Raw genomic sequence first — 12143 nt, 5'->3', positions numbered from 1 at the left:
TTTGTTGTATTACTACTTTAATTCACCACAAATACTGTTTTCAGCTCGTAGTGTACCTGTAACAGGACCACTCTGTGCCTTAGCTAAGAGAGTTTTATTAGGTCTGGAGAATGATACATATTTGGAAATACTTGTCTCATAATAGAGTTTATCTCAACAATGATATTATAGTATTGTGTTACCCTGCTCTAAAATAAAGGCTGCCTGAGATGATATTTTTAGCTAGTATTTTCGTGTGGCATAGAACTCATATATAGTTCTTTAATTCATAGTCTGAAATGACTGGCAGCACAGGAACAGAGGATTATAACACAGGAACAGATGGTAGTTTAGTCAAGCCTTGGACTGACAGTGACCATGCCTGACCAGCTTGCTGGCCTCCCTTGGCAGCCATGGTTTGGGTGACCCCAGGCCTATGTATGGGCTCCAGATCTAAGACCAGTGATTTATGGCACAGCAGAGATAAAAAGATGAACAGGGCTTATTTCATTCCTCAAACTTTGAATTGAGAAATACAGAAAAAATACAGTATCAATGAAAGCAGATCCTGGCAGTCATGATATAGTGAGGCCACGATGGGCCATGTTGCAAGCAGAACTATGAGTAAGCATCTTTGAAGTAGACCAGCTATGGAGTAGAAAGTGAGAAAACCAGTTAGTAGCAGGCCCAGAAGCAGCAGAAACATGAGCAGGGGATGAGCACATTGATAGTGGAACTGGACAGAAGCCTTCACCAACTCGCGTTGCTTGGCATAGTGCCACCCTGCACCCATACTCACTCTTGGGTCCCAGCTTTTCTTGTAGCTTGGTGATAGGTTGTCCAGGGGTTCCTGGGTGTGTTCCTTAGTACAGTAAAACTCAGCACTTGATGTAACGTGACAGCATCTCTGTGCTGAGCAGCTGAAAGAGTCTGACCAAATCACATTTCTCTGTTCTAATGTCACAGACTTTGGTGTAGAGCTTTGACATGAAACTATCTCTGCCACTAATGGTGAGATCTTGGGCAAGTCTTTTTTTTTTTTTTTTTTTAAGATTTCACTTATTTATTTGAGAGAGAGAGAGGCAGAGGGAAAAGGAGAAGCAGACTCCCTGCTGAGCAGGAAGCCTGACACAAGACTGGATTCCAGGACCCTGGGATCATGACCTGAGCCAAAGGCAGACACTTAACCAACTGAGCCACCCAGTCCCCAACCTTGGGCAAGTTTTAAAAACCTTTAAATGCCTTCGGTTTCATCTTCTGTGAAAATAGGCTATTATTAGTATGAGTTATATATATATTTTGCTTACGTATCACAAATATGTTCTTAGGGGCACCTGGGCGGTTCAGTGGGTTAAGCGTCTGCTTCAGCTCAGGTCATGATCCCAAGGTCCTGGGATCGAGCCCCATGTGGGGCTCCCTGCTCGGCAAAGAGCCTGCTTTTCCCTTTTCCCCTCCCCCTTGCTTGTGCTCTCTTTCTCATTATCTCTCTCTCAAATAAATAAAATCTTTAAAAAAAAACAAACCAAAAAAATCCCAAATATGTTCTTAGGCTGTGTATATGAGGTGCACACATGAATGACACTATGTTGGATAGAAGACCCAGATAGTAGGCTACACGGTTATTGACCTTACATTTGTAATTTTTTCACTCGGGCAGTTTTTCACAATTTTGAACTGTGTCTAAAAAACCAACCAAAGTGTTTGCTAGACCAAACTGTGTTTTTAAAAAACCAAATGAGACAAAAGTCCTCTTCCAGGGAATCTGGGAAATCTTACAAATGGCTAATTAAAAACACTGTGGCACATAATGTCTTGATGTCTTGTGATCCAATTCCCAGGATCTGAGACCCAAGAAGAGGGTATATTCCTCCTCGTGAAGTGAATAGCCTGTTGTCGTCTCTGAAGATTCCACCAGCTTGTCTTGTATAATCATTTTCTTGGGTTCCTAGGCTTTTAATGTTAGTTTCATTAAGACAGACCTCATGTGCTCATCTGAAAACTCTTCAAGTCCCTGTATACAAAGACCGTTTTGTAAGACTTGCACATTATGGGACTCCTTAATGAATTTCGCTGATATATTAGCGATGTCATAGGTTTTCAAGTCCTGCCTTGGTTATTTACAGTGGCCAGCAGATTCCAACAGAGCCAAACTGTGAGTTTCTGTGATCACAATAGGTAGTATTTATGGGACACTTGCTGTGCATCGGGTGCTGTGTTTCCTAGTTTAACACAGAATCCCATTTAATCCTCAGAATTAGACGACGGAGGAACCAGTGTTCTCCTTCTTGTTCAGATGAGGAAACGGGTTTGGAGAAGTTAAGTATATTACCCAGGTTCACACAAAACTGAAAAACTTTGCCAGATAACTTGGAACCAAGGTTCACACAGTATTTCAAATGCATTTGAAGCATTAAATTCTGTATGACATAGAATCTGAGTGAAGAGCTCAAGAACAAGTCAGTCTGTTTCAGCATCTAACCCCCTCACTCCACACACTGACTCTTTTTTTTTTTTTTTAAGATTTATTTATTTATTTGCGAGAGAGAGAGCATGAGTGCATGCTTGTGAGGCCGGGGGTGTGGGGGGTGGCAGAGGAGAGGATCCCAAGCAGATCCCCCACTGAGTGGGGAGCCTAATGCCAGGCTTGATCTCACAACCCTGAGATCAGGACCCGAGGCAAAACCAAGAGTCAGATGCTTAACCGACTGAGCCACCCAGGCATGCCTATTTTTAAAGATTTATTTATTTATTTGAGAGAGAGGGAGAGAGCGAGAGAGCACACACTGACTCTTACTTCAGAACTGCTCTCAAACTTGATGGAGCTCAGTCTCCTCACCCTGACATTTGAGGCTCTCTGCAGTTTGATCCCAGTCTTCTTTTCTGGGCTATTACTCACTGGAGGTCTTTGCTCTAGGCAAGCTGTCTCATTCTTGTCTTTGAAATATGGGTGGGTAGGCCTTTGTGCCTCTATGTTTTAATCCATGTTGGAGCATGTGCCAGAATTTCCTTCCTTTATAAGACTGAATATATTCCATTGTATCTCTGTACCTCATGTTGTTTATCCATTCTTCCATCAGTGGACGCTTGGGCTGCTTCCACCCTTGGGGAACAGTGCTGCGGTGGACCTGGGCGTATACAGAAAACTGTTTTGAGTCTCTGGCAATTCATACTTAAAAAAATTTTTTTTGAAGGAAAAAAGAGGAGTTCAATTATTACCTAAAACCCGAATTCTCTTATGCCACTCTTTGGGGGCACATTACTGTGTGTCAGTCATGCCCATCCTTTTAGACCTGCTCACATCTTCTGACTTTCTGGATTGTTCTTGGACCTCTGCAGTTCACAGTGATCGTTCCCTCACGTAGACCCAAAGCACTCACCTAGGCAATAAGAAGACGAATGATTCATTTAACCAGGAATCGCTTCAATCTTACTTCATCTCTTTTTGTGGCTAGACAACTCTTTAAGTTTTACGTTTGATGATATAGACGTCTCACCTCCTAAGCTCTAGGATAAGCCACTCAGGAGCCCAGACCATAGGAGCGTCTTGTGGTTCCCACTGTGCCTAACGTGATGTTGTGCGTGAAGAAGGCTCTCAGTAACCGCGTTGCTTGCTTCTTCAGTGGCTGTAGCCTGAATTCTGTCAAGGCAGTTGGTGCAGCTCTGTAGCCGTGGGAAAAGGTATTTTTACCTGTGTCCTGACCCGTGCTGGATTTGAAGTGTTATTGCTGTGCAGGCGAGAGTGGCTTGGAGAAACGCGGCTAGCATCCCGGGATTTGGAGGAATCCTACACATTCTTTAATACTTCTTTGGTGCCATTTTAGACTAAATCGTTAGCATTAAGTAAGATATTTCCTGAAATATTTCCTGTTGCCTTGCCACTCTCCTGGTTTATTTCTGACATTCAAGGATGATTATTATACGGTGTCTTGCATTTCTTCATGATGGAGGCACATACTTTGTGTACTAGGATAAACATTAAGAAAAAATCTTCTCTATTGAGATGAGACATTTTTCCTGTAACTACATCTTTTCCTCCCCCCTCCTCCTTTTTCGTTTATCCCTGGTGGCATGAGGGTTTCAGCATTCCTCAGGGAGTCAAATAGGAGGCTTCTGCCCAACAGAGTGGGTCTCTGTGATACAAAGGTGAAGATGCTCTTGGAAGGCGTTGCACAACACAGGTTTCTATGATTAGCCATTCTGCTTGGCCACTTTTTCCCCAAGCTTCACAGGCCTAAAAAATAGCATGGATGGTGTGCTCTGATGAAAAAAGAGTGGACTCTTGGCTCCTTGTCCTGATTGCACTTCTGTTAGATAATGTGGTCATACCACTTAACTTCTTTGTGTTCCATTGTTATGCACATTAAGGTGCAGAATTCATATCTATCTCATGGGGATTGAGGGAGAGTTTAGTAAAAAGGTGTTTAAGTGCATGTTTTATGCCAGCACTTTTTTTTTTTTTTTTTTAGATTTTATTTATTTGAGAGAGCAAGAGCAAGCATGGTTGGGGGGAGGAGGCAGAGGGAGAAGAAGGAGGAGAAGCAGAACCCTCCCCCCACCACCGAGCAGGGAGCCTGACGTGGGGCTCGATCCCAGCACCCTGAGATCACGACCTGAGCTGAAGGCAGATGCTTAACCAACTGAGCCACCCAGGCGCCCCTGTGCGAGCACTTTAATAGGTTTGGGGATGAGTTGTTAAGTAACTGGAGATGGTAACACAAATAACTAAAATTCATTCTGAAGAAAATCAGGAAGCTGGTAGATAGGCAGATGGGATGCCTGGTTAGAACCTCAGCAAAGCAGGGGCTTCAAAAATATATTTTGGAAGAAATTGATATTGAAAGCAGCGTCAAAGTAGTCATGATGGTGAAAACAAGTCATTGTAAGATTTCCATACATGTATTTTATGGTTTAGTTATAATTTTATTTTCAGTTTCATATGGGGAATTGAAATGTAAACTTTCAGAATTTAGAGCTTCTAAAGGTCTTAATGTTGCCCCGGGGAAGAACTATGATATGAAAGATCTGAAACTCTCCTGACTTTCCTGCGTATGGACACTAATGTTTCGTTCATTTAGCATTGCAGTGGAGTGTGCGTACAGTTCCACATAATTGAGACTCGAAAAATATTCAAACTGTGCTTCACTATTTAACTTGAAAAAAGTTTCTTTGGCTAGATATCTTTCCAAAATGTATTGTGTATATCCTTGTCATCAAAACCAGAATACTGTCTCTCATTTTGGCCTTTGATCGTCATGCTGTGTTCTGAGTTGGTGCCGTGTAATAAAGCAGCGCTCAGGGCCCGCTGAGCTGAGCTGCTGGCTCTTACTCTAAACAGCTCTTCATTGTTATGCTTGCAGAATTATTGTGATCACTTCTTACTCCTTTTCTTTCTTTCTTTGCTTTTCTTTCCCTCTGTCTCTTTTCCTTTTTCCATTAGTGGCCATTGTTTTTTCCCTTAGAGTAGGAGTTCTTAACTCAGTCTATCAACTGTATGCAAACTTTTATGTGCCTATTATATGTGTGTTTTTTTCTGGGGAGAAGTTTTGTAGCTTTCATTGGCATTTCAAAGGGATCTACAACTAAAAAAAGGTTAAGAAGTGCTCTGTAGCAGTATTTTTTGAACTGTAAGTTTCAACCTGTTAATGGGTGATAAAAACCACTTGATGGGTTAAGACCAGCAGTTTAAAAAAAAATTTGTAATGAATAGAATTGAACAAATCCTATCAGTGTATCACATACGGTAAGAGTATTTAGGGTTTTGTGGAAGTTTTGCTTCATACACATGTGTGTATGTGTATGTAAATATACACTTAAACACATACTTCGTCGTGATGAAAATCTATTTCTTACAATGAGTCATAGTTAAACATTTGAAATACGCGGCTACAGAATGGCCCCAATTTAGAGATGTTGTTGCTCTTTCTCTGGAGTGTGCCGAGTTTATTAGAAATGTGGCTAAAATGAAAGTAAGTGAGGCCAGAAGGATTTTCTCTCCTGTTTTGAAATGTTTACAGAACTGATTACATCGGAATATTTAAAGAGGAAAGTAAGATAGAAGATAGGTCAAGAGCGACAGAGTCACGGCTGCTGCCATCAAGAGTAAAACATGTTTCTGTGGGTCCTGAAGGTGAAGACCACAAGCGGTGGTTTTCACCTGTGGTTACACATGACTTTTAGGGAGACTTAAAATTTTATTTTAAAAGATTTTATTTATTTATTTATTTGAGAGAGAGATAGCAAGAGAAAGCATGAGCTGGGCGGGATCTGGGGGGGAGGGGCAGAGGGAAAGGGAAAAGGAGAACACTGAGCAGGGAGGCCAACACGGCTTGGTCCCAGGACCCCGGGATCATGACCTGAGCCAAAGGCAGACGCTTAACCGACTGAGCCACAACTGGAGAGACTGGGGTTTAGATTACATATATCAGGGGTCTTTCTTCTGGGTTCTGAATTGCTGGATGCACGTACTCCAGAAAATACTTCAGTTTTCTCTGTGATCACAATAGGAATACTCTGAGTATTATTTGGTTATTCACAAGGCATTTGTTCTGGAATGCTACAGATATCTGAAATATGAAGACGGAGATTGTTTTGACTTAGGAATGTTTGTACATTCTTGATTTAATGTCTGCCCTTGAGAAATGAAAAAGTTGCTAATCGAATGTCATTTATAAAAAGTTAGAGTTTTCCCTTTCTCTTCCCTCCTTGTTCCCTCCCCCTCCCCCAGCATCCTTCCCCCTCCTCCTCCGCTCCTCTCCTCTCTCCCCTTCCCCTCCCCTCCACTTCCTTTTTCCTTCCCAGATGTCAGAGGCTGGTCCCACAGGGCAGTGGGACTAAAGGGGGCTTTCCAGTGTCATAGTGGTGGTGTGCATATGCCTGAGTACTTGGGGTGCAAAGGCTGGGAACCTGGAGGTGTGGTGAGCTGGGAAGGGGCTGAGATGGTTAGGAGGTTGATTACATCGAGTAAATAAGTACATTGATTGAGCAAATACATACATACAAGGGAAATGAGAGCCAGGCTTGTCTCTGTTGGAGAAGGTAGATAGAACCTAACTGGGAGATAGTCTTGGCCATTACGGGGAAGGAGTCCCTTTCAGTGTAATTCACTTAATGGGAGAACATCCTCTGCATTCCAGTAGGAGTTTCTCTGCGTTCTTTGGGGCCCAGGGACAAAACGGAGATGTGAGCGCAGCCATAGAAGTGGCCTGCTGGGAAATGAACTGAGCCGCGGGAGGCCTTTTTGTGGGCGCCGTTGGTACGGGCACTATCCGAGCTCCAGAGTAGTAGTGTATCCTGGACACAGAATACACACACCTCTTATTACCAGTCCAGTAAGTGAGTGGAACTCTGGGGGGCAAGGGATGAATCCTGTTTGCCGCTCCCTTTTGTAAAGATTTTTATAAGCTTTTCTTTTTCTGTTTTTCTCTGGGGCATATTCAGAATAAAGTGGACACACCCAGCCCTTTCATGTACATATCTGACTTTAAGAAACTCTTAATGCCATTAGTTAGTCCAACCTCTTAATGCCAGTGGTTACTAAATGAGTTAGTTTATAGTTCTTTTTAGAGCATGGCACAATGAGAAGATACCAACTTTAAATAATATGCAGTTGCTTGTTAAAAAAATAATGTTTTCTCATTTGTAAGTCCAAATGTTAATTGATGTAAACATGAACTATCTGGTCGCCATTGTTCTGATCCCCAAAAAGGAGGTGTAATCTGGTATTGCAGTTACCTGAATGTAGAATGGATAGCTGCCCAAGACCAGAGTAGAATCATAAACTCCACCCAGTCAGTCAGCTGCTATCAGGAATTCTTCCGGGTCTCAGAGAAAGGAGAACTATGACTGAACATTTGAGTTATTTGTTGACACAGTGTGGGAATATTTAAATCTTTGACGAATGCACGTAGACCCTTCAAAGAAGAAACCCATAAACAGCAAGGGCAGGCGTCATGGTAGAGGACAAATCTAGTTAGGAATTCAAGATTAGAGGATACATATCTGAAACATATACATAAAGTAGAATGGGGAGATAGTGAGGTTTCTTTGACTGTTTCCTTATTTAGATTGATAAAGCTTGTCCTGCTTGGCCCCTTTCTGATCTGTTTTGAACTGTGTTGGTGTACCAGTAATTGTTGCTGGGTAACAAGCCAGCTCCCCAAATTAGTGGCCTAAAACAACAACCATTTATTTGTGCCCAGTTCTCTGGGATAGCAATTTAGGTGGACTTTAGGTTGATGTGTCTTCTGCTGGTCTCAGCCGGCATCATGCATCTGACTTCAGGCATCTGGTGGCCTGACCGGGGCTGGGTGGCCGAGAATGGCTTCGCTCAGAGCTGGGCGTCAGGCTCTGCAGCTCAGGGCGCCTCAGCCATGCATGTGGCTCAAGCCCATTCATATCATGGCTTCCAGCCACGGCCATAAAAAAGGGGTTCCTCCTATACAGGTACTTTGCAAGCCTCTGCTTATGTCTCATCTTATAATGTCCCATTGGATATTTGACAATCAGGTCACGTGGACGAGTCCAAACTGAAGGACTGGAGGAATAAACGATCTTATGATAGAAAGAGTGGCAAAGTCACATGTCAAAGGGATGTATGCCTACAGGGGTGGAAGGAATTGTTCTAGCCATCTTTGCAAACAATATCCCACAGTAGGAACCTGAGGGGAAAGGATATAGTTTAAAGGTTTGTTCGGTGGCAACACGTGGCATATAGGTTTCATAAAATCTTAGGCACTGTGTGCAGTGTACTTGCTATTTTATTTCAACAGAAGAATAATTATATGAGAGTCACTTTCTTAGTGACGAGCTGGCCCTGTACAAATCAGTCATTCAGTTAACAAATATTTACGGGGCATCATTAATGGGCCAGGCCGTTTCGAGGTGTTAGGGGAAGAGCTGGTGGGGGGGGAAGCACACATAATTCAGTGTGTATAAAAGTCACAAGTAACAAAGAGAAACTTATAACTCAGTCGTGTGGCTTTTGATTTTGGGTTTGAGGCAGCAGAGTTGTTCAATATGTCAGAATGCTACAGAGGCAGATTTTTATCAAGAATTTAGTTGCTGTGAAGTTTGGTTTTAAAGAGCAACTTGACCATTGGTTTCTCTGCCAACAGCAAATATCTGTCTCAGTTATTGTGGTTCTAGAAATTACCTAAAAAAGGTGAGTCATGTGCTTTTCTGCTGAAGAAGGCCAGTCTTTTAATCAGCAGATATTAAAAGAATAACCAGCCATTACATTTTCATCTCTACCATTGTAGCTAATTCTAGTATATTCGCTAGAAGCGATTGAGACCGTTACTCAGTCTCCACCATCTCCCACCTCCTTGCCCAGGTAGGTTGGAGTGGGAAGAAACCTTTCTGAAAATGCAGAAAGTTAGGAAACTTGGAATCATTTCTCGTCAGGCTAGATTAATTGGTCCTAGTGATAGAATGTCAGAAATGAATGTCAGAAATAAATGTAGAAACTGCGTGGGAACAGAGTTTTCTTTCACAACAGGGGTCTTGTCTATGCTTAAGAGGATGAAAAAGTATGTGTAGAAATGACCTGTTCAGTTTTCCGGGTTCGGGGAGAAGTCTTTTGTAATTAAAATAATTGTGACCTATGTTAAAAAAAAAAAAATCAGAACGTTCATACTGTTCTGTTTGCTATTCCGTTCAGTTTTCTAGAAAGATCTGACAATCTTGAATCCAGTGGTGGCAATACGGGAAAAATTTGTTGCTCTAAAAAATGCCACCTTTTGTTGCGTGACACTGGAAAGGTGGGAAAGTTAGAGTTGACTTTTTTCCCTTCTTTTTTTCTTTCACCTCTTTCTTAAAAAAATTTTTATCACTTACCTATTTTTGTTCATGTCTCCACGCTGCCCCCCTCCCTCATGATGTTGAAACAAAGGAAAAATGAAGCCACTAAAATGAGTTTCAGTTACGTGACTTTTCCTCATGGCCTGGTGCTAGTCTTTGTACGGAATGAACTGAACCGGACTACTCTTGCTGCCAGGAATCCAGATCAAAATGAAAAGGAAGATTAATAGCGTTCCAGTTTGTAGTGTGAGAGGGTTCATGTCTGCTAAAATACGGTATCGATCCCTCTAGAAGTACATTTACATTCCACATTGAATTTAAATTTGACATTAAATATACTCTCCATAAATATACAAGAAAGTACATTTAAATTCTGATGTTACAGTATGTTAGATAGAATATGAGATTATGTTGTTTGAACGCCCAAAGGATAAACGTGGCTCTCATACGGAGCTGTCTGCTGTCAGAGCCCATTGGAGAGATTGACGGGCTGGGGTAAGGCCAGTCCCAAAGTAAAGGCCCTAGTTGATGGGTATGGATGTGGTTCAGGCGGAGGGAAATCCTGGGTTACAGTGGACGGCAGGATAAAGATGAGAGAAGGAGACACCAGTTCTAACTGGAATAAGAGAAAGCATAGCTGTTGCTCAAAATTAGCTGTGGTTGGTGACGAAACTTTTGGCAAGTGTGACAGGACTGTGAACTCTTACCCAGGACCTTAAATTAATCTAGAGATTTATTTTGAAAGGTATTTTCAATGTATAAATCTGTGCCTTCCATTTATCAGCAAAATGAATAAACATTATTGACCATGTGTCTTTGGAGATATTAAGTGTTCTTGAAAAGTATGAATGGTCACGCAGTAGAACTAGTTTTGTTTTTAAAAGGATGAAACCATGAGACACTGTGATTTAAGATGTTAAAACATGTCCTGTGTAATAATGAGGATATTTTTTGTTCTTTCTTTTGCCAGACGTACATTGGAAGTGTGGTTATATCGGTTAACCCATACCGGTCCTTACCCATTTATTCACCGGAGAAAGTAGAAGATTACAGGAATAGAAATTTTTATGAACTGAGCCCTCACATGTAAGTACGGGATTGAAGCGCTAAGTTTCTCTTTCACTGCAGGGATGTGTAGTTGACAGATGCGTCCAGCTGTTTCCCTCGAGTCTCAGGAAAATGTTGTCGTCATTTTTTAAAATTAGAGGAAGGAATGTGAAAGTCAATTGTTATGCCTTATTTTAAATTTCAAAAAAGGCAGAATACTTCATTTGGCGTCAGGCTCTTCAAGTTCTGAAATATTTGGGTTCAGTATGTAAAATATGTTCTATTGCAAATTGTGTATAAGTAGCAGCTGCTGCTAATTATTTTTGCAAATAAAACAAGAATGTACATTGTTTATTCTTTTACAGAGCCCAAGCAGCATTTTCGTGGGTTGGGTCAAGAAAGATCCCAAGTGTTGGGTTGTGTAATGGTTTTTCAGCAAAAGGAATAAATAATACCTTCAGTTTATAGATCTTCATAGACACTGCCATTGTTCACCAGATGTGTATGTGAGGCCAATGATTTCACCTTCCCCAAAGATAGGCACTTGTTTGATTTTTTTCTGAAGGTCACTTGTTAGTGTAAAGAATTTCTATAAATATCAAGCTACAATAATTACATAGCGCCAAGGTTGAAGAACTCTGAACTAAAGTGAAAGAGCCTGTAGACTTTTAGTTGTGGTCTAGCAGAAAAGAATTTTCTCTCTCTGGTTGAAGATGAGCTATGGGCTCTATTACTTTTGATAGAAAATAAAATCTAATAATTAAAGAATATATATATACCCCAGCCTTAGATGTTTCTCTTGATAGCATAGCACATACTGACATTTTTGGACTGTTTGGAACTAAAAATTTAAGTTAATTCCTGAAAATGGTTGTTAAAAGCTAAATACTGTATATTTTGCCAATCAAGTGGATTCTGTTTTTGTCTACAAGTAGATTTTGCAAGTCATCTTGTTTCGTTTTGCCTGGAGAAAAATAAAATCTTGAAATTTGTTTTATAAAGTTATCCCTGTAGTTAAGTCCCTGTGATGAAATACTTTATTTTTTTTTTGCATTTTAAAAAATTTTATTATGTTATGTTAATCACCGTACATTACATCATTAGTTTTTGATGTAGTGTTCCATAATTCATTGTTTGCGTATAACACCCAGGGCTCCATTCAATAATTGTCCTCTTTAATACCCATCACCAGGCTAACCCATCCCCCCACCCACCTCCCCTCTAGAACCCTCAGTTTGTTTCTCAGAGTCCATAGTCTCTCATGGTTCGCCTCCCCTCCAATTTCCCCTCCTTCATTTTTCCCTTCTTACTCTCTTCTT

At 41.2% G+C, this 12143-nt stretch overlaps 1 protein-coding gene across 10 annotated transcripts in view; it reads left to right on the top strand.

Annotated features, from left to right (window-relative positions):
• The window catches only part of MYO1B (myosin IB), a 179868-nt gene that overhangs the window by 42297 nt on the left and 125428 nt on the right, over positions 1–12143 (top strand). For all 10 annotated transcript variants that reach the window (XM_032405920.1, XM_032405946.1, XM_032405939.1 and 7 more), the window contains one exon: positions 10748–10863. In XM_032405920.1, the coding sequence (XP_032261811.1) occupies positions 10748–10863 (116 nt within the window). The remainder of the gene's footprint in view (positions 1–10747; positions 10864–12143) is intronic.

The sequence above is a fragment of the Phoca vitulina genome, unplaced genomic scaffold, assembly GCF_004348235.1.
Source record: "Phoca vitulina isolate PV1807 unplaced genomic scaffold, GSC_HSeal_1.0 scaffold1, whole genome shotgun sequence".
In the NCBI taxonomy this organism is placed as follows: Eukaryota; Metazoa; Chordata; class Mammalia; order Carnivora; family Phocidae; genus Phoca; species Phoca vitulina.
The sequence above is the reverse complement of the archived record's forward strand: the minus strand, read 5'-3'. Positions and strand labels throughout refer to the sequence as shown.